We start from the raw sequence: 27,674 nt of genomic DNA, 5'->3' as shown, positions 1-27,674 counted from the left end.
AGGACAGAAAAAAGGGGGGCAAAGCCCAGGAGAAAGTGGGGGATAATATTGGTTGGGAGTTATTGTAAAAAAGGTGAGGAGGATGGCAGATGGAAGAATGGAGGGATGGAATAAAGTAAATGGAAAAATCTAAAATAAAACTAGAAAGGACATAATGGAAGATAAAGGGAGGTAGAAACTGAAGAGGGCTGTAGAGACTGGAGATCAGAAAGGTCAATGATGGAGGAATAAAACGAGAGAAAAGATCTGTACCTAAGGAGTATAGATTGAATGAGGATGTCAAATTTGACCTTAGGTACACAGTCAAGCAGGATTCAAGATCAAGAGAAATCTCACAGGGGCAGCTAAATTTAGGATCTGAGTTCAAATCCATCCTCCCCTTTCCCCGAAAATAAAAACTAAATTCTTTTTTGTTTGAGGTAGAAATGTTTTGTTTGTTGTTGGAGGTAGAAATCAATATCCAAGAACTAGGGACAATGAGGCAAATATTAGGGATGGGAAATGTGTTGGTATGATTCCTTCCCTTCCCCTATAGGTGCAAGGACTAGCAAGGAAAGCCTGGAAGGAAAATAAGTTTTTATTTGAAGAAGTTATGGGGCCCATGGTAACATCCCTGCTCCCTAATTATCTACCCTTGTAAGGATATCCCCCAGTATCCATCCCAGTCATCTCCAGAATTCCTTCTCTCCTGATAGTTAATTTCCCATCTGTGGTCTCGTCTCCCCTAGATCCCCACTCCCAGCACTGACCTGAGAAGTGGCTAGTCAACCCCTCACCCCCAATTCAATCCAGGAAATCAGACAGATTCTAAATTAGAGGCTCTCAGGTGGGGAGTATGTGGGTTTGGAAGGAGTAAGGAAGGTGATCGAGGAAATCGGGAGATCTAATCCAAGCTCTGCAGCTTCCTGGAGGGATAATCTTGTTCGAGGCTCGGTCCCGACACCCACCTGTTTTCTGCTAAGAACCATTTGGAGGAAGAGAACGTGCAGCTACCCCCTAGTGGCCATGGGAGGTATAGATCCAGGTAGGACGGGGGAGATTCACCTGATCCACACACACCAATTCTTCCCCTTTCCCAAAATTCCCAATCGGGTTTCTGGATCTCCTCCCTCCAGCAGTATTCTCACCAGCCTCTCAGGAAAGTGGGTGGGTAAAGCCCCGGAGTGGGAAAAGGGGGGGAAGGGAAAGAACACCTGCCAGTCTCACTTCGCCCTCAGGCCAATCTTCAGCAGCCTCCTTCCAGTCCCAGCCCCACCACCACCACAGAGTCAGATCTCATGAGTTTCCATCACTTTATTTTGCAAAAATAGAAAACTCAGCAATATGCGATACAGCGGGAGGGAAGGGGGATGTAAACAAAGGGGGGGAGGGGACAGCACCCAGCCCCCCCAGAGAAAAAGGGGGGCCAGTGGGAATTTTATTTGGCAGCTAAATACAAACCAAGGGTTGGGAATCAGAAGGGGCCCTGGGCTCCACCCCCAGAACCCCCAGGGGGATGGGGGGTAATTCCAGGGTGTAAACAAAAGCTAATAAATAAATAAGAGGCTTCCTCTGGGGAGGGAAGGGATCAGCTAAGCAGCCCTCCCCTCCCTGGGCTGAGCTGCTCTGGGGTACTGTGGGGGGAAGGCACTAGGGGTGGAGTGGGAGGGGCTCCCCAGGCCCCTCTGTAGTGTAGAAGGGTTCCGCCCCGATGGCTGAGATGGGGGGCGGGGGACACCCAAGGCACATGATAGGACTGGGGGATTCTTAACGGAGGGCACTTCCCCTTTTTGTGGGGGAAGCATGGGGACAGGGGGAGTACGAGCTGGAGCCATCAACAAAGAGGTGCAGAACGGGCCTGCATCTGCTCCCCTTCGCTGCCCCCACAGGCCTGGGGGAGCTCAGCGGCCCCCTCCCCGGAGCCTGGCACACAGGGAGGCAGAGGGCAGCGTGTGTCAGGCAGGGGGCATTGCACAGCAGGCACAAGGGGGTGGAGGCGGCTGGCCCAGCCCCCCTGCTCCTCCCTTTGGTCTCTAGTGTTTCTAATTATTCCTGGAGGTCTAAGCACCTGGCAGGGGAGGCGGGGTGTGGGAGACAAGGTCCTCACCTACTCAGCACCAACAAATATTCGCCCCCTTCTCCCCGCTGGGAACTGAGGGATCTCGATGTCCAAGAGAGAGCTCCCAGATTCACAGCTGAGACCCCATCTCACCCCTCCCGCTATCTCCCTAAGGTGGGGAGAGAGGCGCAGGAATCAGGTCCCAACCAGAAAAGTGTGGGGAGGAAGCCCAGTTAGGACTTGGTGAGGGTAAGGGATGGACATGTAGCCCAAGAAACTTTGGCAAAAACAAGGAGCTTGAACTGGTGCTGGTTTGGGGAACGGGAGTCAAGAGAGGGCAATAAGGTCCTCTCCCAGTCACTGGTGGGGATGGTCAGTCTGCTACCCAGCGTCTGATCAGCCCTCAGCATCGCCGCCACCACGGGGGGCGATCAGGGGTCTGGGTCAGGTTGGGGGCTGAGGTCCCCATCGCCCCCACCCCCCACTCCCTCATCCTCGCTGGGAGGCTCCGGTCGGGGCCCAGCTTGCGAGGAGTCGTCCTCAAACATTTCGGGGTTCTCCAGCATCTCCCGGATCAGAGGGGGCATTGGGCCTGGGATCTCCATTTTTAAGGTGATGGCGCGTTCGGCTCCTGTGAAGAGGAATGCCCATGGAACAAATGATCTCTAAGCTTTCAAACTGGTTATTTCCCAACCTCTTCTACCCAGTCCTATCTCTTCTTAACCTTGCCTTCTTGCTCCTTCCTTTTGGTCCCTAGTGGTCCTAATTATTCCCCGAGATCTAAGCACCTGGCAGGAGATGGGGCTGGAACACTGGGCCTGGAGTTCAGGCTCAAACACTGACTAGCAGTGTCATCCTGAGCAAATCTTTTCATCTTGGTTTTCTCAACTGTAAAATGGGTTTAACACATGTAAAGAACTGCTTGCCATCTGGGGGAGGGGGTGGAGGGAAGGAGGGGAAAAATCGGAACAGAAGCGAGTGCAAGGGATAACGCTGTAAAAAATTACCCTGGCATGGGTTCTGTCAATAAAAAGCTATTAAAAAAAAGGGGGGGGGGTTAACAGCCCCTACCTTCCAGAATTGTAAAGATTCAATAAGAGAATAATTGTAAAGCACCTAGCTAGGTTTTGGCACACAGTAGGTACTTAATAAATGCCTATCTCCTTCCTGGTGGTACCCTTTCCAAAGAAACTGTCCCCAGTCATAACCTTGATCCACAGGGATTCACCCCTACTTTCCAGGATTGTTGTGAGGATTCGATATAAGAATACTTATAAAGCACACAGTAGGTACTTAATAAATGCCTATTTCCTTCTTCCTGGAAGCCTTTCCAAAGAAACTGTCCCCAGTCATAACTTTGATCCACAGGGATCCATAATAACATTGATGAGAAAAGTCAACCCAGCTGTGCTCAGGCAGTGGGGTATATAAGTGGGAAAAAAAATCTCTCAGGAATAAGATCTGGGATCAAATGCAAGCATTAACATGTACTACATACATATGTAACCTTAGGTAAGTCACAACTTTTGAGACTCAGTTTTCTCTTCTGCAAAATGGGACAATACTTCTATCACCTCCTTTACAGGGTTGCTTATGAGCAACAATTTTTGTTTAAAGTGAGTTTTTATTATACCTGTAATAGCAGCTAGCATTTATATAGTACTCTAAGGTTTGCAACAGACTTTACAAATGTTATCTCATTTGATCCTTATGATGACCCTGGAAGGCAAGTGCGATGATAATGCCCATTTTGTGGATGAGTAAATTGAGGCAGGCAAAAAGCTAAGTGATTTATTTACCCAGGATCACACAGCTAGGATGTGTCTGAAGTCTGGACCATTCCCGCCCTCCATTAACCTGGGCACTTCAGGCCTCCTCTGGAGTTCCTTCTCTCCCACTGCTCCCCCCACCAAGGGCAGAGTCCCAGGCTGGGTATGTAGGACCCAGGTCCTCTCCCCTAGTTATCGCACCCTCCCCCTTCCGGGCTGACCCTTGGTACTGATGCCTCGAAGGTCAGTGATCTTCATGAGCATTCTTGGGAACATGTAGGGCTGGCTGGGCCGGCGACGCCTGGCATACAACCGCAGAGCCTCCAAGAGTGGTTCTTGCAATTTGTCCACTTTCTCTGGTTCCTCCAGGTCCATTCGGTCTGGGGAGGAAGAGGCGAGATTGCAGGAGGGGATGGGAGAAAAGCCGCAGGAATGGGGACACAAAGAAGGGGCTCCCGCTAGGGGGCCTCCTAGAGCAAACCCAGCAATTTCCCAGATTGTCCCCACTCAGCCACCCAGCCTGAGAGAGATAAGAAGAAAAGGACTAAGGCAGTCTCGGCCAGAAGCAGCTGTTTTAAAGAAAAACTGGAGCCACAGGGTCTGGACAGACTGGAGAATCAGGAAGAAAACGGCGAAGGGGAGGGTGCGGAGATACCAGGGACAGGGAGTACCTCCACAGATGAGGCAAATGGCGCTGAGCAGCCCCGTCTCCGTGTCATCCATCTCGAGAGGCAGCAGCTGCCCAGCAAAGGCAAAGACCAAGTCCGTGAGAGGCCCGAAGCCAGCGTTGTGCATCTGCGTCCGATTTAGGGTCAGCCCGTCGGAAAAAGTCATGGTGTCCTGTTCCGGGGTGTATCGGGTGCAGATCCGAAGCATCTGGGGGGAGGGGAGGAGTGAGGAAGGAGACAAGCTGGGGAGGGGTCGGGGGGAGAATGGGGGTGGCTCTACATGGTGCACAAGGAGGGGACCTGGAGCTGGGGGTGGGGCTCAGGAACAGCAGGAATGGGAACAATCTGCGACCTGTCAAAAGTCACAAGGGCTCCCGGAGGCCTGCCTTCCAGAACGGGGCAAAGGGCAGGGGGGAGGGTCGGTCAGGAGACACGGATGCACCCCAAACAACATACCAACTTCCAGAGTATGTCCCAAGAGTGGGATAATTATGGAGGAAGAGAAGGAAGGTATGAGAGGAAGGACAGAAGACAGAAAGTCATTTCAAAGAAGGCCTGAGGTGAAAAGACTTGCTGTTGGTCAGTAATCAGTCCTGGGGAAAGGGATGACCTTTCAAAGGATTCTGACAGTATTGGGTTTCAAGGTGCTAGAACAGGAAAGAAAATATCCTTGGGGTCAGTCTAAACAGTGGGAAGGCAGTGAGGAGAGTTCAGAAACCTGAGTTCAAGGATTCAATCAGAACACAGTATATAAAGCACTCTGAAGGTTACTTTTAGGTGAGATAGGTTGCGGGGTATTAGTATTATTTCACTGAAACCGAGGATCACAGAGACCAGAATTCTCCTGCCCCCAACCCACACATAGTGGCCTGCTTAGGCCGACAGTGACAGGAAAAGTCCCAGGGAATGTTGGAAAAGAGACCCCAAAAATTCCAACAAAAGACTCTTAGGAGCCTTGAGCTAAGGAAGGAGGACACAGGCTTCAGATAAGATGGGATTTTGGGGCTGGGCGCAGATTCAGGATCTCCCCACGGGAAAGTAATTTCTAGGATATGAAACGTTCTTGAGATGTAGGGAGTTTTGAGAAGGTGGGGGAGGGGAGCTAAGGGAAGACAGAATATAGGTATGATCCGAGGGGCTAACAGGGCTCCCCCGCTCTCACCAGGATGTCCAAGCAGGCTGCCTTGAGGAGGGTGATCTGGTCAGCGATGCTGAGTCCGGTGAACCCCGGTAGCCGCTTGGCAAATTCCACAATCTTGATGATACACTTGGTGGCCAGCTCACTGAATTTGTCCCACAGGCCCAGGTCTAGCTGTACCCGGTGATCTGCACTCGAGTTCTAGGGATGAGAATTGGGGAGTTACAGGGTCAAGGGTCGTTGTGACCTACTCTCCAATTCCTCTTCCAGCATGGCCCACAGTAGGTGCTTAAATGTTCGTTGAGGGACAGCAGACACAATAACGTTCCTGAAGTTAGGAGGACCTCAGTTCAAACCCAGGCTCAGACGCTTGCTCGCTAGTCACTTAACTCCAACTGCCTCTATTGTGCGACCGACTATTCTCCTCCTTAAAGAGGCCCCCCAGGACCCCACTTCCGTGTTATCTTCTTCCCAAACTCTCCAGCTGACTTCACAGCTCCCCTTCCTTCTCAGCACTCTGGGCCCCTTCTCCAGTGCCCACTCCGGGGTCTCGCCGCGCCCACTCACCGTTGTGTACTTGCCCAGCTGGCACAAGGAGGGGAAGGTCTCTTGATGGGCCTTGCTGACCTTAGCAATAAGTTCTTCCAGCTGGGGACTCAGCTCATAGCTGTCAGGAGGACCCTCTTCCTTAACTTCTTTCTTCTTCTTGTTTCGGTCATTCCGGACAGCTTGGGGCAAAGCAGCGGGCCGGAGAGAAGTACACGGAGGGAGGTCAGGGCGCCCAGGTCCAAACCCTGCCCTTTCTCCCGTGTCTTAAAGTGGTTCCGACCTCCTCCCAGCACCCACCTCCCAGTCCCCTTTACTTCCCCACCTTCAGTGTCTCACAGTATCCCTTCCCGGGCCCGGGGCCTGGAGTCCCGCTCCCTCTCTCTCCAGGCAGCAGGACTCCATCCTGCCCTTCCTGTCACCCTGCGGGAGCTACCGAGGGAGCCAGCGAGGGGGGTGGGGGTGGGGGTGGCAGGATACAAGGCCGGCAGGATATCCACTTATAGCCCTGGCAGCACAATGGTGGGGGAGGGGAGGGAGCCAGCACCCCAAATCTGTTCTAAAGCCTGGGCTAGGATGCAGCAGCTTTTCCCGGGGGCATTCGATCCTTAATCTCCATTCCTATTTGTGGGAAACCAAAGGGTTAAGGCCCATGAAATGGTCTCAACTGGGGGAAGGGAGAGGGCTGAGAATGGGTGGGTGGGGGTCCTCCGGAGTAGCCTTCATTGGTTAATAAGGATGGGAAGTCCTACAAAAGTGGGGTAAAAGGGAGCGAGGCTTCAGAGGCAAATCCCAGAGATATGCTGAAAGAGTCCAAGAGGGGTCCTGGAAGGGGAAACGCGGAAGCAGGCAGGGGGCCTACCTTCCTTGGACATCCCAACTTCAAAACACTTCTGCAGTCGGCAGTACTGGCACCTGTTTCGGGTCACCTTGTTGATGATGCAATTCTTATCTCGGTGACAAGTGTAGACCATGTTCTTCTGGATGCTTCGTCGAAAGAAGCCCTGATGGAGGAAAAAGAAGTGTTCTGGGGGGGGGAATCAAGACAACCCTTCTAGAGCCGCAGGCTCCCACAATCACTGTGACCCACCCAGAGCCTCTCCCCTTTTCTCCCAACCCCCGCCTAGAACAGAGTGTATCATTCCCAAACACCTCTTTGCCCGACCCCTTCCCAGATTTCCCCTCTGACCTCACCCCCAAGCCCCTTCTGCCTTTTTTTGTCTCCTCAGCACTTAGTACAGCCCATGCACACAGTAGGTGCTCACTAAATGCTTGGCTGCCCGACCCCCTTAATCGTGTCCCCCACTGTTTCCATCAGACCTCGGAGGGGCCTCCGGCCCAGTGGGCCTAGGCTTTCCTACCACACACCTTGCAACCCTCACAGGAGCTGACCCCATAGTGATAGCCAGAGGACTTGTCATTGCAGACGAAGCAAGGCTTATAGACCCGGGGTGGCGGCGGGGGTGAGGGTGAGCTGGGCACCATTTCCTCGGAGCTTGTGCTCTGGGTCTCTACAGCTGGGAGAGGAAGGAGCAACGTGGAATTAACCGAGGCAGCCTCCCCACAACACCCTCTCTAGCAGCAACAAGCCGACAATAACAGCCATGCAATCCATCTTCCAGTTAACAAAGTTCAGACCCCCTCCCCTGACACATATACAACTTTACTGTAAACAGGCCCCCTCCTCCCATTTCCCCACATGCATACAAACGCCCACCCCCCAACAGCCAGCCTCACCTTCGGCTCTTCAAAAACAAAGCCTAACCCCCCCCAATATAAACTCACTCAAACACCCCAGGAGGTTAACCCCTCAGTTTCCTCATCTGTAAAAATAAGTAAGTAATCCATTTGGACAGGATTATCTAAAAAGCGGAATGTTCTAGGAGTCAACCAAAAAAGCGGGGTTCTGGGAGTCAAACTTTGAGACTCACCGAGGCTCTCCGACCTTCTCCCCCACCCAGGATTCGTGCATACCCATCTCTCACAATGGGCCTCTCCTTGGGGCCGGAGAGCAATGGGTAAATGGGGAGCTGGAGTCATAGAGAGCCTGGAATGCTGGGCCTCCTTTTTTCCAAAACATAATAGGGTAGGAAGTTACCCTTTTCCCCTCAGGAAATGCTTTAATAACATGCCCCTATTCCTTAATTTCTCAGTGTCTTTGCCCTAAATCTCTCTGGGGTTAAGAGAGACAGAGAGGTCATCCTGGGCAAACGGAACTCAAGGGCCCAGGCTGAGCTCCTGGCTCCATCCCTCTCCCCCCCAAAATCACCTCATCATAGCAAAATAAACTGAAAAATCCTGCTACCCGATTTCTTAATTTCTCAGTTGCAATATAAACTCAAAAATGCTACTACTTTACAGATGAGGAAACTGAGGCCCAAGTAAAGGAAAAGGCTGGCTCCACAACACACAGGGAGACAATAAATGCAGTCTCCTTCAGTCCCCACCAAGCATGGCCATGCACCTGGACTCTAGACACTGTTCTACTGCAGGGACTCGAGTTTTAAGGAGGAGAAGACAGAAAAGGTGGGACTCTGCAAGTGGGGCCCAGGGAGGGGAGAGACAAGGGGGGCATGTATGCAGAAGCATGTTTGGGAGTCTGTGGGGCATACATGCCTGGGAAGGCATGCAGCAGCATGCAAGGAAGGGTAATGAGGGACTTTGAACAGTTTGTCTCCATTCCTGATTATATTACAAAGCTGCTGAACTCCAAAACACCCAACACAGCTCCCAAAGGGGGGCAAACCCACTTCGCTTAATGCCTTAGTAATTAATCTGAGCGGAGACAAGACTGCAGCTCTGTGTGTGGGTCCCCGTTCTCAAGCATTAGGTAAGTCAGGCCCATCTGAGGGGGGAGGGGGTCTCTCTCTTAGAACAAGAGTTTCCCAAAATGCTGCTTCTGCAGAAGGAAGGACTCCACAATGCATCAGTTCTCTGAATATTCTCCCCAGCCCAGTGGGGCCTACCTAGGATTGATCTCTAATCCAACAAAGGGTAAGCATGGAAAGAACATCCAAGAGCCAGATTACTGGGTTACAGTCTGGCGCCGCCCACCTTGAGGGTGGGATGGGGGCAGGGAGGCCTGACCCCCCCCCTTTTTACATAAGAATTCAGATGGGGAGAAGTAGGATGTGTGAATTCTATTCAAAACTGAGGTCTGGGGGTTGGGGCTGCTCCTAAGAATCCTGCAGAGAAAAGAACTGCCCACTTCTTTCCTTTCCCCAGACCCGTTTTTCCCCCACCACACTTTAGTCTGGATGAACGTGCCCACTGGGCAACGAACAAGGGTGGGTGCTCACCTCGGGCATTGACGCCTTCCTTGCCCTCAGAGAGCTGCCTCATTTCCTCTCTTGCGAAAGGGCCCCGGGTGGGGCCAAGCCGGCACGGGGCAGTGCCAGCCAATCCACAAAGCAGGGGGGTTCGAGGAGACAGGCCTAGGGGGCAGTTTTTCTACTTTGGGTGATGTCATCACCCCTGCCCAGGCACCCTCGTACAGCCCCCCCCTTACTCCCCACCCCACCACCCCAATCTCCAAAGCCTAAAGTACAAGCTAGTGATTTCAGAACCCCGTCTGGAGAGGGGAAGTTGCTCCAGAGACCCTGACCACTGTTGGACCCGGCCCTGTCCCCAACTGGGGGCCCCTAGGCACAACATGCTTGGCTGGGGCAGAATGGGGAGGGGGGGCTCTTTTGGGAAAGAGGAGGTGGTGGGCTCTGGGTTTTTCTCCTTTTAAAGTCCAAATTGCTGAAATTGAGGAAATTCCTGGCCAGCCAGTAGAGAGCTTCAAACAAACTCTTTATAACCCGCTGTAAATGCTCCCAGCTGCGAGGCCCAGGGCACTCTGAAGCCCTAGGCTCTGGAGCAGACCCACAACCTCCTCCCAGTCTCTCTGTCTCTCTGTATGTGTTGTCTCTCTCTCAAACACACACACACACTCTCTCTCCTCATACCCCCCCCTCAGCCCCACAAAGAGCCTCAGAACACAGCCCAAACACCCAACAACACAGTGGCACAGGAACAAAACACACACCCATTCCTAAGCCATCCAACCAGTACCCTCCAAAGACCCAGTAAGTCCTGGAACACATTTTTACTCAGGCTTTTTCCTAGCTGTCCAACCAGCTTTCCTTGGCCCTCCTTAGCTCCCTGGCACCCACTGCCAGAGACCTCGGGCTGCCAGGGGTAAACAGCAACGTCCCAGTACCCCCCCTCCCAGTGGCAATGGCAAAGAGAGGAAGTGGTCAGTCAATCCCAAGAGGCAGTTTGGTGCCTGCTCGAAATGGCAGAAAGGCCCTACCTAGCCCCACAAAACTCCAGTTCCTGGAATATCCCTCCTCACCTCCCCACCCCAGCCTCAAAGTACATCCATCCCCTTCGCCCAGGCAGGGATGGGGAAGCTGGGAATCCAGGAAGGGTTGGGACCTCCGTCCTCCTCCCCCTGTCCGTCCCTGAAATGCCAAGACCCCTCATCCTTCCCCATTTAATTCCCCTAATTTCCACCCCTACCCCCCAACCCCCTCAGTCGAGTCATTAGATCTGAGCTGTTCTGCTCTGGAACCAAAAACGGCTGAACTTGTAAACAGCACTGCTGAGTGCCAAGGAGTGAGGAGCGTTGGCGGGGGCTCTGGGCTCGGTGACCGGGCTCACACACTCCCACAGCGCCCCCAGTCCGCCCTGCCCTTTTCCCTTCTCTCTTCCTGCCCCCATCCTCACCATTCCCTATCCCCAACCACCCTCACCCCCAGTCCCTGAGGGGGCTCCTGCCCGGTGGAAACTGTGAATAGCGACTGGGGGGGGGGAGGCAGGTCACCACCTCGGGCTCTCCCTGCCCCCCCTTCCAATGGGCCCACCCCCTCCTCCAGGCTCTGCAGCCCACTCTTCAAAGCTGCCTCTCATCTGGACTTCATTTTTACTGCCTCCCAGTCCCGGCTTTTTATTACTGCTCTGGAGAAGGGGACTCCAGGGCCCCAGTCTTCCCTCCCCAGCCAGGACTTCTCTATCCCACCCCTCACCAGAGGAGGGCAGGATAGATATTTTGGGGCCCCACTGAGGAAGAAATTTCCCCTCTCCCTGACCAGCCTTCCTTCCCACCCCCAACACACACATTCTAATTTCTGACTCTGCTTCCTTCAAACTTGTATATGGAAAAGACCCAGAGGGAAACTGCCCTCCCTATGCCCATCATCCCAGCACCCCACCCGACCCGTGCAGGGTCCTTCCTCCCGAAACCGCGGGAGGGAGCAGGCGCGGCCCCCTCCCCCCTCTCCGCACTACACAACATGCAGGGGAGGGGGACAGGATGCACTCTCACACATATCACTTTCCAAAACCACCCACCCCCTCATCCACCGCGGGTCACACACTCCGTCAGACTCATGCCACAAACATCCACCCAGGCGAACTGCACACCCTACACACCCAGGGCCACCGGAGGCGGTCCGCAGGGGGACGCGCGGACGCGGGGTAAAGTCACCCAGACACCCCGAGCCGCAGCAACCGCACATCCCTCCGAGGCACAAACACGCCCGCGGAAAATAACTGTCACCCCCATTTCCAGCGTCAACTGCTCGGACACAAAGTCCACTGAGGACCTTAAAACTTTAGACACTCCCGGGCAGAGCGGAGTTCCCGGGTTCTCCAGGGGGCAGGGGCGACTGGTTTGTAAAATCTACACAAATAAACACCAGGGACTCCCCCCCACCCCAGAAACCTCAAGTGACGCTAACCACACACTCCAGCTATACACCCACTATGGAAATCACCTACTATCCACCAACCGCACACCTCCAAAGAAATCTCCGGGGCCCCCGCATTTAAAGGGCCAGCACCCCCCCAACATCCAAGGATTTAAAGGGCCCTCGTCAAGTCGTCTATTTTACGTCCACCCTCTCCTCCCTCCCCCAAAATAAACCCAACATTTAAAGGACCAATATCCACCTCTTTCCTGCACCCACGTCTCGGTCCCAGATGGTACCTACATTGTAGACTGGCGGACTGCGACCAAGCAAAGGACTCAAGTCCGGCGAAGCAGGGGCTGCCGGTGGCTTTGCGCAGCAAGCCAGCCCCGGGCCCCACTGCCCCGTACAGCCGTCTGGGGCTCCCGGCAAACGCTTCCATGCAATCGTACATCGCGGCCCGGGGTGGAGGGTGTGGAGGAGGTGGAGGGGAAGGCTGGGCGCTGGGGACCCGCGGGCAATCCCCCTCCTCCCCCGGCAGCGCCCCGCTACTGGAGGGAGGCGGGGGAGTGCTAGTGCCGGTCGCCGGGCAGCATGGGGGGGAGGCGTGGATGGGTGTGGGGGGGGTGATCCCCAGTAGGGGGAGGGGGACGGGCGGGGCTGGAAGCCGCGGCAGCTGCGGTCCCGCTCACTCCGGGCGGGCGCCGAAGCTGCTCTCACTGGGGAGACCTTTTGTAAAAGCGAAGCCCGGAGGGGTGGAGGGGGGTGGGGCTTGGAGAGCGGAGGGGGCCGGGCACCGAGCTGGAGCCGAATGAAGAGTCAAGCGCGCACACAGAGACATATATACTCAGAGACACGCTCTCACGAGCGCGCGTGCATGGAGGCATTGATCTATGTATGCACACATCTTCAAACTCACGCATATGCTCATAGTCAACAATGCACGCACATGCCCGCACGCATATGCAAATATACACGCGTGCTAGGACACCCCTTAAATCCCAGTGCACTGTACGGAAGCCCGTAATTTGCACCCACGCGCGTGCTTAGAGTGGAGGCGGAGGCAAGAAAAGTGAGGGGGCATACGGAGTCTTCCCCTTCTCCAACAGCCACACTTTTCTTTCTAGCAACCCAAGGAAAGAAAGAATCCTAGGCCTAAAGTTAGAGCAGAGCAGGAATAGAAGAGTCCTCCCGCCCCCAACGCGCACTGCTCCGGGTCCCAAACTTGCTCCCCTCCCCCTTCGCTCTCCCTCACCCCCCTCCCCCCGCGCTTGTTCTGGAGACTCCACCCCCTTAGCGCGCTCCCGCTCCGCGCTCGCTCGCGGCACATTCCTGCGGCTCGGGCTCGGCCTCCTCCTCTAGCTCCGCCTCTTCTCCTTGCCGCCCTCCCCCCCAACTCCTTGTCCCGGGGCCGAAGCGCGCGCCCAACGTGAACTCTCCGGGAACCCCCCTTAGGGCTGGCGGCCGGGCGCGCTCACCTCCCCCTGACCCGGCCCCGCCCAGCCCCGCCCAGCCGGCCGCCGGCCCTGCCGGCAAGCGTCCTTCTCCGGCCCCCCACCCCCCATGAGCAAGGCAGCCTCGGGGCACCCTCTTCCAAGCTTCGGGGTCCCTGAACGTTTGCTTAACGCCTCCAGTCCTACTCCCCCAACCCACCCACTCGGCTCCTGCCCGCTGGTGACTCCCACCGCCCTCCCGGCTTTCAATCCCCCGCTTTTAGGGGCCCTGACAGCACCCCTGGAAAGCTTCATAATTGCTCCTCCAACATAAGTGCCTCTCAGGGATTTCCAAGTGCCCAACCCAGATTTACTACCCCCCAGAATAAACTTCCTCCAAATACTCCTCTAAGATGACCAGATGCTCCGCAAGGATGATCAAATGCCCCCCTAGGATAACCAGTTGCCCCCAGTATTGCCAACAACCCCCTAACATCATTGTATTTCCCTGAATCAATAACTGCCGCCCCTCCCAGAATAAACTGCCTTTCAGGAACATCAAATGCCCCTCAGGAGCCCTAATTTTAGCCAGACTCAAATGTCCATCAGGATCATCAAACGCTCCCTACCCCCAAGAATCATCACCTGTCCCCAGGATCATGAATTCCTGAAGACACTATCTGTCCCCAGGATCATAAATGCCCCCTCGAAAGTTTTCAGAGCCCTCCTTCCAGCACGTAGGCTTGCAACCCACGTACACAGGCAGCCCCCTTTGCGGTGACCCCCACTGCTTCCTTCCCCCTCCTCCCAGCATCAGTCACCCTTTCGGTGTAGGGATATGGGGAGACCCGGGACCGAAGGGAGCCCAGGAGCTGCTGGGGGCCCGGGACTAGAGAGGAGAAACTAGGAGCTGCGGGGGAGGGGGGCCTGGGGGCCGGGGCAGAGAGGGTAGAGGGAAGCTGGTCCACGTCAAGAGTTTGCCCGGGCGGAGTCGAGGGGGGGGGGGGAATGGCCCCGGGACAGCGCCAGCGGCTGCTACTCCCGGAAACCGCCCCCCCCTTGTCCCTCCCCCACCCATCCATCCCCAGTGCCCCGCCCGCTGCCCGGCCGCTCGGCCTGCCCAGCCGGCTCGGTCAGCCTGGCTCACACGGGGAGCTGGGGAGGGAGTGGGAGCGCCGCCCGTCCTGGCCCGCCCCCCCAACACACACACACACACACACACACACGCACGCACGCACGCACGCTGCCGGCCCTCCCCCCCAGCCTAGGCAGCGGCGGCGGCGGCGGCGGCAGGGCGGGGCGGGGCGCCGCTTTTCTAAGAATCTCTGATGCAATTGGGGGGGAGGGTAGTTCAGGGGTACAAGGGACTTGAGGGGACAAATATTGGGGGCAGGATTGGTTAGACAGATAAGGCAAAGCATGGGGTGCCACAGTATGCTGGAAGGTGAGGGCTGGAAAGGGGATCCAGAAGTGGGGTTCGGGGGTTAGATAGGCAAATAAGGGGCAGAGATGTAGGTATTGAGGGGACAGGGAAGGTAGATCAGAAAATGCCGAGGGGGCTGACTGGATTAGAGGGTTGTCAGTGTAATGCGGAAGGGTCTAGGGTAAGCTCTCCCCTCAATTTCCTAACCCTCTATTCCTGAAGGGGGGGGCATCCTAACAAATAGGGGAATTGAGCCAGAGGCAGAGTTTGGAACGGGACTAGAGTCACAGCAGTCAAATGAATACTCTTATAAAAGAAATTTATATGTGGGGACCAAAATGGGATTGACACCAACTCCCCCAAACCCAGGTAGAAGGCATAAAGGGATCCCAGTTCTTCAACGCAGGCTGTCAGCCCCCCCACCCTTCCCCCTCCACCCTTCCTCTCCTGAAAGGTCCCAATTAAGTCAGGCCCGCCTGGTTGGTAATTAGAACCAGAAGTGGCCAGGCCACAGGGAGGGGGACTGGGAGGAGGGCACAAGAGGAGTGGGGGAGGAGGGTTCCAGAAAGCCCTAAACCCTCACCAGCCCCCCTCTTCCCAACACCAGATGCTCCCCATTCCACATCACCCTTTTGGAGTTCTTTCCCTGCCTTCCTAAGAAAGGGGGTCCCAGGAGGGGAGGAGCATTAGGGCACCCTGCCTAACCTCTCCCATCAGCCTCACACCCCGCCCCCCCACAGCCTTGGGGAAAGGTGTGACAGGGAGGGGGGGGTAGAGCCGCTCAACTCCCTCCTTACCCCAATGTTCCCCCTGCCCTTATTGCAGCAATTAGGCCCATTACTCTTCTAGCATTTCATGAAAACCAGATGTTCTCCACCAGCCTGGGGGGGGATGGGGGCACACTGCCTGACTCACCCCTCTTCTTATGCCCCCTCCTCTCCACAAGCCACTCAATGGCACAAATACAACACTCACGGAAGGGGAAACAGGGCATCTCCTCCCCCCCACTAAGGAAAGTGACCATCCAGGCCCTAAATTCTATGGGTCTTGAATGGTCTTACCCTCATTGTTACCCTTCCCCCAACACCACCCCTGGCACAGATAGATTCTAGCTGACATGCAGGCAAGAGGAAAGGGGGGAGACAACTGTATTCCTCACCCCCATCAACTGTTTCTCCTTTCCAATCTATTGTGGGGGGTGGGGGGTTTACAGGGCAAAGCAGGGACGGCCTCAGGGAAGAAGACCTGGGTTTGGGAGCAGCCCCTGATGGAAGGATGGCCCAGGGCAATGGGAGGGGTCTCCGGAGCTCGGGTAGGTGGGACTAAGGGGTGGGGAGCCTTGGACCGGGATAGGGGCCTTCCATCGTAAGGATTGGATAGAGGGGGGCCAGGGAGAGGCAGGGGGGTGCAGACTGGGCCCCAAAGGAGGCGGCTTGCCCAGCTCCCCCCGCCGGAGAGGTTTCCTGTTGCAATCAAAGCCCCGTTTGTGTCGGCCTGGAGCTGGAGCCGGAGGAGAGAGAGCAGGGAAGGGGAGGGAAGGAAAGGAGGCGGTAGTCTGGGGTTTTTTCCTTGAGGCCGCCTGCCCAGTGCCCTCACCCGCCTGTTCACTCTCTGCCTCTCTATTTGTGTCTCTGTCTGTCCTGACTGTATCTTCCTGGTTGTCTCTCTGCCTCAGGATTTCCCTTTGTTTATGTTCCTCTACCCATCCCTCTGATTGCTTCTCATCTCATTAATTTCTCCCATCTATTTTCTGTGTGTTTCTATGTGTCCTTTCACCTGACCCCGAAGAGCCAGGCAGGACATCTATCCATCCCTAGATGAAATCCGGAGAATCTAAGTCCTCAGCTTCCCCCGGCCCCCTTTGGAGAACCTTGCCCACCACTACTCCCTGGCGGGTTAGCATGAGTGCAATAATGATACAATCTCAATATTCAGAAATTCACTCACCCTCAGACAAAAAAGAAAGACCCCCTCGATTCTACTCATCCCTACATGAAATTCTGAGACTCTTTCCCCAGCCCCCACAGGAGAAGAGACCTTTGGAGAACCTTGCCCACCACTGCTCCCTGCTCTGGGTTAGCATGAGTGCAATAATGATACAGTCTCAATATTCAGAAATTCACTCACCTCGGACAAAAAGGAAAGACCCCCTCGATTCTACTCATCCCTACATGAAATTCTGACTCTTTCCCCAGCTCCAACAGGAGAAAAGACCTTTGGAGAACCTTGCCCACCACTACTCCCTGGCGGGTTAGCATGAGTGCAATATTGATACAGTCTCAATATTCAGAAATTCACTCACCTCAGACAAAAAAGAAAGACCCCCTAGATTCTACTCATCCCTACATGAAATTCTGAGACTCCCCAGCCCCCACAGGAGAAAAGACCTTTGGAGAACCTTGCCCACCACTGCTCCCTGCTCTGGGTTAGCATGAGTGCAATATTGATACAGTCTCAATATTCAGAAATTCACTCACCCTCAGACAAAAAAGAAAGACCCCCTAGATTCTCAAAGCAAAATACATTGTCTGTGGAGACACACATATACACGAAGCCCTCCCCGCCTTTACTTGCACACAAGCCTCTACTTGCTCAGCTTAGCACATGCTCCCCCAATCTCCCCCCAGCTTGGCTCCCTTATACTCATCTCATCCATTTAAACGTGAGGGTGGGTCCCTAGCAAATACAGCAGAACCTCAAGTACTAAAAAGGGGATTACAAAAGGGGCTAGGGGCCTATAGTGAATTTCTAAAAAAGTATGAATTCGCTCACACCTGGGCAGCTCTAAGATAATGCTCTTCATTGACTCTTCCACAACAATCTCTTATCTTTTTCACTCAAAAGGACTTGGAATAGAGAAAAGAGAAGCCAGAGATTGCTTTGTGGGGTAAAAATATGGAAGGAAATGAGGGGAGGTTAAAAGATTTAGGGTCTAAAGAGAAGAGGGAACCCTTGCCACTAACCAGAGCTCCCCTGGGACAGCACATGGTTCTTATTCTCTCCTTTTGTTTCCCCCTGCTCCCACCACCAGCTTTCCCATGCATCTCCCCCACCCAAGTCTGAGGCCCAGGCTTTCCCACCCCCAACCACCACAGCTCTGCCCAGGCCTGTCCCCAGCAGCCGCACCCTCCCCAACCCTCCCCAATCCTCCCCAGATCTCAGTCCTAATTCCTGTTCCTCCTCCAGAGCCTACTTCTCTGCCACTGCCTTTAAGGCAGCCTTGGAAAGGGAGCCATGGCTGGTCCCTGACCCTTTGTCCAACCTTAACCTGCCTCGAATGATTTTTAACAGTATTAGGAGTAGAGACTGGGTCAGAGGGTCATGGACTGTGACTTGAGTTGTAACTCCAGGATTCCTAGCTCTCAGGTCTCTGGACTGTCTCCCTAAAAAAAGATTCAGAATCTATTTTTTTCTTAATATATTTTGAAAACTATTTTTGATGTAATGGTTTTCTTTTATAATACCATCTATTTTATTTTATACATTTATACATTATTTAACATACTTTGGTAACTATTTAGATATAATGGTTTCTTTTTTTACATATTTAATATTTACATTTTTATTTTAATATTTCTATATTTTAAAACTTCATTTTAAATAGTCTGTAGACTTCACCAGGCTGTCCGGAGGGTCCATAACAATCTCTGCTCTAGAATCTCCCCCCTCACAAGTAGCTGTCCCCCTTATTTTTCTATGTCATCCCACTCCTCTCTACCAGAAAGTTCATTTTCTAGCTTTCAAGATCCACAACTGCTTCTCCTAAGACACAGACACCTTATTCAAAGAAGAATGGGGTTCAAAGTCCTCGTGATTTTGCAATAATATGGTGACAGGGCAGGGGTCTTGCTCTTCACAATCCAGAGCCCTAAAAACTTGTTTAGATAGAGCAGGAACACAGGGAGGGCGGCCGCTCTTAGAGAAAGAAGAGACTTTCTCCCCATGCACCTGCATGCCATCCCCATCTTTCCCCCATATTTTCAGCCCACTGACCACGACTGGCTACAGCAAATCCATTGGGAGCCATACACAGCCACTGGCTCTCCCGCAGCCTCCCAGGCTGTCACCCTCCACCCTTGCCTGTCCTTCTGTGTATGAACAGTCCGTATGGATATATATGTGTGCACACACACGCATGTAACTACCCATGGGCACACACTCACTCTCACACACACACAGTCTGTCTCCAGATGAGCTCACTCTTTCCAGTACAGTTGCCAGCCCAGCCTAGTCACCCCCTTCCCTCCTTCCCCCCACCACACACACATACACGCTCCTCTCAGTGGCCCCTCCTCAAATATCAGCCTCCCCTCTGTGCCCCCCGCTCCCACTCCATTTCTCTACCAAGGCCCCCCGACTATCTCTGCCCTAGTCCCCGTCTTTGTTTCTCTGCTTCTCTCTCGCCTTTCTGGTTTGGGTTGGGGGCCTCCCTCTCACCTTCCCTGCTCAGGCTTCCTCTCTACAACTCCATCCCCCTCTGACCCAGCCCCTCGGACCCCTGGCACAGGGCTGGTGAGAGGAAGAAGCCCCAGGGAGAAGGGGCAGGATGCCCTGCAGGAAGAGTGTGTGTGTTTGGGGTCAGTGGGGGGAATGGGGGAGGACCTGGGCCTGTCAGCACCCAGGGATTTCATTCGAAGTGGGTAGGGTAGGGGGGCATGTTGGGATCTGCATGTGCACAGGTCCTGTGCCAGGCCCCAGAGGAGGGGAGGGGCACCAGATGCACAAAGAAGGGAGGGAAGATAATCTTAGGGCCCCACCCCCCTCTCGGGGGCCCCACCTCCCCTGTTTAAGATATAAGGTTCTCCCCTATAGGAGGGCTGCCTACACCCCCTTGCTGGGAACTCTCAACTCATGCACCTTCAGAGTCTCAAGCCGGATCTCCTCCTTTCTATTTTGGCTTTGGGGACTCTTCTGAAACAGACTGCACCCACTCACCCAGAAAATGACTACCACTCCCCAGACTGGCTTCCTAGACTCCTCGGCCTCCCAGGACTCCCAGACTTTATGGTGATAGGATGCTAGCCCTGAAGACAGGAACATGTGGGTTCCTTGTCCACCCAGACACTAGCTAGGGGCAAGTCCACAAACCTCAATTTCCCTCATCTGTAAAATGGCAGTAATAACAGTACCTACCAAGCGAGCACTTTGGGAGGAGCGAATGAGAGAGAACAATTTGCAAACCTTCATTTAGCATAGAAACGTGTCAGGTATTATTATTCGGCGACAAATAACTAGAATTCTCAGGTTCCAGACAACAGTCTCTAAACCCCCCCCCCAGTTCTTCCTCTTCTGCTTTCCCCAACATTATTTGCATGCAAAAGCCCTCTTCATTTTAACTACTTCCACATGGCCCAGATCTGCATCACTGCCTCCCCCCACTCCCCAACAAAGACTCCATCAGAACAGTTTTCCAGTAGCCCGGGCTCTCAGAATTAATTCTCCCACCTGGGGGCCCAAGAGCCTTGCTGACTATCTCCCGCTCCGTCTAAGAGTCAGTCTATATGGGAGAGCCTTCCTCTAACCCCACCCCACCCCGCCCCCGGTGGTCTCCCCCCCCCCTCCCTCACAGTCCCCGAGACTCACACAGAGAGGCCATCTCCTTGGGAAGATCAGGCTGGCCCAGGCCCCGGAAGCCGGGACTCAGCATCTCAAAGGGGGGGGATCCCCGGAGTCCCCCGGAGAAGGCGAAGGGGAAGCTTGTCGTCCCAGGGAAACCAGCCCCAGGTGCCAGGGCACTGGGGACAAACAGACGATCCTTGTTGGCAGCCATGGCGGTGGCATGGGTGGCTGAGCCTTCTAGGGTCTGCAATGGGCGGGGGGGACCCTCAGCTACACCCCCCGCCCATGCCCGACGCCTAGGCCCGGGAGGCTCCGTGCCCACCCCGTCCAGCCCAACCACCAGGGTTCCAAGGGTCCTGGAGGGGAAAAAAAGAAAAACCGTCAGATGAAGGGGGGGTCACCTTTAGAAAGCAGACACCCCTCTTGTGCCTCACTCCTAAGGCAGCGACCTTCGATCTGCAGCCGCTAATAAAGGGCCCTTGGAAATTTAGGGGAAACACAGAAGGGTACTTGTGCTGGGCCTTAGAGAAACCCTCCAGATCCACTCCCGGGAAGAACAGACTGAGGCCCCGGGGCTATTGTCTGTCTTAAGTAGGTGAAAGAGGTGAGGGGAAGGGGGAGGAGGGAGGTGAAGGGTCAAGCCCCAGGACATAGGAGTTTGGGATAACAAAGGGGGAGGATAAGTTTCTATCTCTATTTTGTAGCCTGACCTGTCTCAGTTTCTCAGACCCCTTTGTGTTCCTTATCTCTTTATTAATCTGTGTACATTTCACACTCAAATCCTCCCCAGCTACTCTTCTGGCACACTTACCCAAATCCCCTTTTCTGAAATTCTGATTCTCCCAATCCCCCCCCCTTCTTTTAATTCTCTCCTTTTTCCCTTCTCCTCCAAATTCCTCAACTTCCTTCCCATCTCTCATCTTCTTCCCAGATCTCTCTCTCCCTTTCCCCTCAATGCCTCCTTTCATCTCCTTCCTTCCTTCCTTCCCCCTTTGCTTCCATTTCTGCCTCCCAGGCTCCGTCTCTCTTCCTGCACCTCCGGCTCATTCTGATTCCAGTCTGCATTATGGCAGCTGGGTTTGGGGATGGGAGGCCTCTGCATTGGGCCCAGGGTATCCCCTCCTAGAACTCTCGGGGGGAAGAGGATGGAGAGAATGCAGAAAGAAAGGACAGAGGTGGAAAGGGTTTCTTTATCTCTCCCTTTTTATTTTAGCTTCTATTCATGGGATCATGATGATCTTTATATTTATCATTTTCTATTTGCTTCTCTTACCAACTCTCATCTTTGGGCATGTATTTTACAGCCCTTAGTTTACCTACCTTCTACCTCTGCTTCAGTGTGTACCTATCTGTCTGTGTCTTCCATTTGTCAGGGTCTCCAGCCCCTCATGATGTATCTTTCCATTCTGGTCCTCAACCTTGGTCAAGAATCACCCCCTACCACATTTACCTTGCACTACACCCATATCCCAAAAAGTCTGACCTTCCAACCTCGGGGCCCCATCTTTCTTAGTTTCCCCTTCTTCTTGGAGTCCTTATCCCAGGTGGAGCCAGGAGTCCTGGCTCCCAGAGGCCCCTGGGCCACAGCCCAACAGGCTGGGCCACATTCCAACTGTATTAACCCCTTTGATGCCAAGGTTGAGAAGCAAGAGGCTTTCCCCACTTTACCCTTCCCTGGCCCTAGCCCAGGATGTCCAAGGTCTCTCCTACATTGGTTTCTATTTTAAGATTCTCGACTGGAGTCTAAAGAGAAGGGACCCCTGGAATGGGGGACAGGAAGACAGAAATCCAGAAACTGATGCTCAAAGACTTGGATCTCCCCAGGGAATGGAGTTGTGGATGAACAGGAGCCACCTACTCTCATTTCCCTAGAGAATGAAATGGGACTGGGGGACAGGGTTAGGAAAGGCCTGTGTCTCATCTCTGGAGTTTCGTTCGTTGTAGATGGGAAGCTCAAGCTCAGGGTAGATTGGGGGAACTTTGAATTTGGAAGAAAGGGGTGGTACAAGGAGTAAAGAGAAGCATTGAGTTGGTTATGAGACACCTGGGTTTCCCTAGGGAGCTGTCTGGAAAGAAATGTTTCTCACCCCTCTACTCCTCCAATATCCCACCCCAGAGAGTGGGCCCAGTTGAGGGGTGGGCTGCTTTACAAAGCAGCTTCTCTTATAACTAAGGGGGGGTGGGCGTGGGCAGGGATGGAGGGTGGATGGAAAGGGGGGCATGTCTCTCTGCCCAGTCCAGCTAAGCTGGTGGAACAAAGAGGCTCTTGTGACTGCTCCCCCCTTCTTTGCCCCCCCTGAATAAACACGACCACCTTTTTCCATGACCCCATCCACAATCCCAGTGGAAGAATTCAGGCATCCTTAGGCCTCCTGCCTAGGCCCCCTGGCTGCTGCAGAGGGCATAGGGGTGTTTCCTTTGGCCCTGTGCCAAACTCAGAGAAGCCCAGACCCCTAGATCCCCACCCGCCCCTATCCCCAGGTGTCTTCCCTACACTAAATTGGCCCCAGGAAAGGGTAGTGCCCAGGGGAGAAGGCAGGCAATGCCAGTGGAATGTGTGTGGGCATCGGAGGGCACGGGCAGGGTGGGGCAGGGGGGAAACTGGAGGTGCCAGTTAGGTGGCTTTCTGAGCCAGGGGGGAATGTGCCAGGGTTGGGGTAGAAGGGGGCGTGCCCACCGCTCCCTACCAGGGCCCTGAGCTATGGTGTATGAATGGGGGAAGGGGTGTTGTTGGGGAGGATATCCCCACTCCCTTCTCCAGAAGGGGGGGAGGCACAAGCTACCCACTTCCCTAACACTGCCCTCTGAAATGTGGGCACAGGTGAGAAGGGGTTCTCACCTCCAGAGGTCCCACGTCATCTCCCCAGAAGTTAGTCCATGGCTGAAGAAAGGCAAGCCTGGGCTCGGGAAGTGAGACTCCAGCTTCCCCAGACATCAGACCCATCCCGATTTTCTGACCTCCCCCTCTTTATCCCATTCTTAGCCCCTGATCCTCCTCCCAATTCAGACAGACAGCACACACTTACCCTCTGGCTGCCTGAAACACTCCCTCCTACATACTGGGCAAAGCTGAGGAAACTAGGCTGTGACTGCTGGGAAGAAAGAAGCCAAAGTCAGTAAGTAGGGCTGGAGGAATAGGGCTTGGGGGTCCTTTACCTCAGTCTTCCAGCCTTCCTCTGTCTCACCTGGGCTTGCAGCCAGTGACCCAGAGGAAACTTCTGACCTAGCCAGTGGGGAGAGGGGAAAGGGGAGCACAAGCTTAGACCCTCTGATGGAAGCGGGGAGACCTAGGGGTCCTGATCCCTTAATACCCAAGCTCCCCCACTTCCCACCAACTCCCACCCCCCTTCAGGAAGCCCTTTAGTCGTTTAAATCTCTGCTTTTCATATCCCTTCATCTAGTGTCAAAGGGGAGGGAACCTCCCGGACCAAAATGATTTCCCTAGCTGCTCCAGGGCTGCAGCTCAGTAGTCTCTTCCCCGGTTTTTAGGGGGAGAGAACAAAGCCCAGGATCCTTCTCCATACAATCCCGCTTCCAAATAACTCCCTGCCTCCAGGACCCCCTGGGGAAAGGGAAAAGCTAAAAATCTGTCCCAAGTTCTACCGGTGGCCTCAGAAGCTCCAAGCTCTGGGAGAGGATGAGATAAAGCTTTCCTCACCATGAAAATTCCCCAACCCCACAGATTCTCCTCTCACCCCAAAGTTCACCGTCTCAGGGCACTGAGATGCCCTCCTGGGTCGATTGGAGCCCCCAGAAACCAGAAGAACTTTCTCCCTCAAGCACCCAAAAGGCAGCCTTCCCAGACCACTGCTCCCCGAGGTGATCCCCTCTTCCCACCGTAGGACCCAAGCATCCCAGCCCCCTTTTCCTTCTGACTCACCTGGAAGGGGAGGGGGAAAGGGAATCCTCGAAGGCCGGAGGTCCCAGAATTGAACGGTCTTGGTGATGGGCAGGCGCTAGAATAGGGGTTCGCGGTCACGGGGGGGACCCTTGGGGGGGCTCACGGGCTCTAAACTAGGACTGTCCTGGGGCCTCTTGGAGCCTGCCCGCCCACGTGACCGCCCCAAAATATCCGACACATTTTCTCCCAAACCGCACACTGACTCCGCAGGCGGGGACACGGAAAATATTTTCTTTCTTTTTCTCCCTCCCTCCCTCCCCCCTCACCTCCCTCCCTTCCTTGCCCTGCCCCCCTCTCCCCCTCCTGCTCTCGCTCCTCCCTCCCAGGACGGCTGCCCGGGCCCGGCTCCCTCCCTGGTGCCCTGAGGCTGGGGAGAAGAGGGGGGGTTGAGGGAGAAGGGGGGGCGGGGCAGCCGGGGACGCCTGTCTCTGCCCCTCCCTTTAGCTTGGCCTTTGTTGCTCGGTCTCGGGGAGAATAGGCATGGCTTGGGGGCAGAAGAGGTCAGAGTCTGGGGTGCCAGGGTGCCAGCCCCCTCTCCCAGTTTTGCTTTATCCTATTCCTCCGATGTTGGGGAGTGGGGTGCAGCGGGGGTAGCTTAGCTCGGCCGATCACTGTCCGGTTATCCACCCTGCCGACTCTTTGGCTCACTGTGTGTCCCTGATGTGTGTGGGGGGTGGCTACTACTCACTCTCAAACATTGGGGGAGTGGCGTCTTCAACTACTTCAGAATTCCTGCCCTTTTTCAATTCCATTCAGTTCAATAAACATTTCTTAAGCACCTACTGTGTACCGGGCAGTGTTCTAAGAGCTGGTTATACAAAAAGAGGCAAAAGACAGTCCCTGTCCTCAAGGAGCTTATAATCTAATGGGGGAAGACCACAGGCAAACAAACGTCCCGGTCAGATCTTTTGACTTTAGAGCAAACTGGTTTGACTGATGGGGATATTGGAGGCTCAGTATGAAGACCCCTTTCCTGTCCTCTCATAAGACGCAGTGTCTGGGTCCCTTGTGTTCCATTCCCCCCCCCCCCAATGTTGGGCCTGGAAAGAGAGAAAGAAGTGGGGGCGGAGGTCACGGGAAGCGCCAGGGTACTGGGCTGGTGGGTGGGATGGAGGAGGAGTGCTGGGTGTGAGAAAGCCGGGCCAGAGCCCGAGAGCGTTGTGTCTCCGTGTGTGTGAGTCGGCACACACTGTGTGCTCCATAAATGTTACTGACTGGAGGTGGGTGTGTCTGTCACCGTCTGGTGGCATTTGTGAGTGTGTCTGTGTCTAACGCCATCACAACTACACACGAAATTTCCAGCAGTATGACAAAGGACGTTTGCCCCATTTCAGACCCAGTTGTTGGATTTGGGGGAAGGGGAAGGTACGGGGAAAACATAGGGGGAGGAGCCTAAGGGAGGGGTGGGATTCTGGGAGCTTAGGCCCCGCCCCGGGTTCCCTCTCTCCAATCACCCACCTCTTGAAGGGGGAGCGCTAAGAAAAGAGGCGGCGGGATGGGAAAGGGAAGGCTCCTCTGGATGGTTGTGGAGACTGGACTGGGGGACGCTGCCCAAAGGAATTTATTCCCTCTTCCACTAATTACTCTCTAGGGTCCTATATGTGCTCGGTAGGAGACTTTGGAGAGCCGGGGACTAGGACTCCCGGGTACCATTACATTTTCCATTTCGGATCCACTCCTGGATTCTCGGTCCTTGGGTTGCTAGTGAAGGTTGAAGTAACGCGAAGGAAAGGGACTCATTCTCCGTCCCCAGAGAAGCTGGGCTAACTAGGTCTTCTCTCGGTCCACGGGGCGGGGAGGAGCTAGGAAGCAGTACTTCTGGGGCCCAGTCCCCGGAGCGGCCACGGCTGCTGTTGACATTACTCGGTTACTCTGGGAGCCACGCTGGAGCGGGGAGGGGCTGTCAGAGAAGTTGGACTCGGGAGTCCTGGCGGGGAGTTGGACTCGGGAGTCCTGGCGGGGAGCTGGACTCGGGAGTCCTGGCGGGGAGTTGGACCCAGGCGTCCTGGCTAGGAGATGCTGGAGCCCCCGTGTGTGGCGTTGGGGGAGAGGGAATTCTCTACACAATTAACTCTTTCTGTCCGGCACAGTTTGGGGAGGGGGAGGCGGAGAACAGAAGGGCGGGACCCAGCTGCGGTTTGGAAAAGCGGTCTAGATCCGCTTCCCTGGCACATCTGTACTTGGTTTGCAGTGAATGAGTCTCCTGTTCTGAGTCGGGCGGGGACACCGTTACCTCTCCCCTCCTTTTCCCGGGCATCCCCACACAAACCCAGGCACCACATCCCAGGATCCCCTCCCTAGGCATCACCTTCGGGCCAGCTCACCACCGGAGAGCCACAAGCCCTCCTTTCTCTTTACCAGGAGGAATTTTGGGGCAGAATAAGCCTTGTTCCAAGAGGAGGGGAGCAGGATGGGGAAGACCACGATGGAGAGCAAGGAAAGGGACAAACGACTGGGGTGGGGGCGGGGAAGGGAGCAAGCAAAAGGAGAGGAGGAAGGTGTCTGCTAACCAAGCACCCATTCTTGCCAAAATGTGAAATAACTTCGAATTTGAAAAAATAAAATAAAGGCGAGGGAGAGGCAGTAAGAGAGTGTGTGTCACCATTCGGACTTTCTAGATTTAATTACTTCCTAAGGGTCCCCTCCATCCCTAATCAGTCGGAGAGGCCCCTGACTTAAAAAACCCTGCCCTATCTAAACTCCTTCTCTAGGGATACATACACACGTACCACTCCCACTCTGCCCGGGAGTGCCCAACAACGGGGGTCTGTGTAGCGCTGGCCTGGAGTCAAAGCAAACAACCAGTTGGGGGTTGGAAGAGACGGAGCTGGGTGGGGAGGGGGGGAAGAGGGGGAAGAGGGAAATGAGGCACAAAACTTAGAACTGCCTTTCACCAGGTCCCAGGAGACTGGAAGCCAGAATTCCTGGTCCACCAGCTCGGTTATTCAGCAGAGAGTTAATAAGGGACAGTTCTCTGCCTCCCTTTCCCTTTCTGTCTTCCTCCAACACTCCTTTCAGGCTACCCTTTTTAACATGAAGTCATAGTAAACTCCTTGGCTAATGATGCAAGTCTGCTATAAAGACGTCATGGGGACTCCTCCTGCTCCCTCAGTTTAGCTTTCTACTCCTGCTCCCCAGAATTAAGCAGCTCCCATTCTGTGATGCAGAGAAAGGGCCAGAGTCTAGGTGTTCAACTCTTGAAATTTTCCTTTAGCATATAAGCAAAAAATGTGCCTTTTATCTCAAGGACAAAAAAGGGAACCCCAGAACTTGGACAGAGAATAAAAGGAGAAAGGGGTTGGGCTGGGAAGCTTGAGAGAAAGGGAAAATAAATGTCCACCAGGGAAACAATGTGCTTGAGACTCCTTAGAGTACTATCCCCTCACTCCCCCAAGAACACCTCAGTTCCTCAACCATTTGACTGGTATTACTGAAACACCCTCCATTCAGGACCTTTTCAGTGCTCCCTTGGTAGAGAAGAAGGCAGTTGACAGCTTGGGGGAATGGGGAGATGCACATAAGGC

At 54.4% G+C, this 27,674-nt stretch overlaps 1 protein-coding gene across 5 annotated transcripts; it reads right to left on the bottom strand.

Annotated features, from left to right (window-relative positions):
- Window positions 1-1,275: 1,275 nt before the first annotated feature.
- Window positions 1,276-24,384, bottom strand: RARG (retinoic acid receptor gamma). Of its 5 annotated transcripts, none has more exons than XM_052000252.1 (11): window positions 24,130-24,384; window positions 23,276-23,341; window positions 20,274-20,605; window positions 9,459-9,593; window positions 7,528-7,676; window positions 7,022-7,163; window positions 6,181-6,341; window positions 5,638-5,814; window positions 4,479-4,683; window positions 4,029-4,187; window positions 1,276-2,669 (listed from the first exon to the last, which is right to left on the bottom strand). In XM_052000252.1, the coding sequence occupies exons 3-11, from the start codon at window positions 20,458-20,460 to the stop codon at window positions 2,470-2,472; spliced, it is 1,515 nt and encodes a 504-aa protein (XP_051856212.1). In that variant the 5' UTR covers window positions 20,461-20,605; window positions 23,276-23,341; window positions 24,130-24,384; the 3' UTR covers window positions 1,276-2,469. The 5 variants fall into 5 exon arrangements, with proteins under 5 accessions (XP_051856212.1, XP_051856214.1, XP_051856216.1 ...); XM_052000254.1 differs by having other exon boundaries at window positions 23,276-23,338; XM_052000256.1 differs by lacking the exon at window positions 9,459-9,593 and having other exon boundaries at window positions 24,130-24,383.
- Window positions 24,385-27,674: the final 3,290 nt, after the last annotated feature.

Source organism: Antechinus flavipes, chromosome 5 (genome assembly GCF_016432865.1).
Source record: "Antechinus flavipes isolate AdamAnt ecotype Samford, QLD, Australia chromosome 5, AdamAnt_v2, whole genome shotgun sequence".
NCBI classification, from domain to species: domain Eukaryota; kingdom Metazoa; phylum Chordata; class Mammalia; order Dasyuromorphia; family Dasyuridae; genus Antechinus; species Antechinus flavipes.
Note: the sequence above shows the minus strand (reverse complement) of the source record. Positions and strands in the feature narration are given on the sequence as shown.

Coding starts and splice junctions, on each gene's coding strand:
- RARG (XM_052000252.1), bottom strand. CDS start 20,460: ATGGCTGCCAACAAGGATCGTCTGTTTGTCCCCAGTGCCCTGGCACCT. Junction 5,815..6,180: donor AGCTGGGCAAGTACACAACG/GTGAGTGGGCGC, acceptor TCTCATCCCTAG/AACTCGAGTGCAGATCACCG. Junction 4,684..5,637: donor CAGCCTGCTTGGACATCCTG/GTGAGAGCGGGG, acceptor CCCTCCCCCCAG/ATGCTTCGGATCTGCACCCG.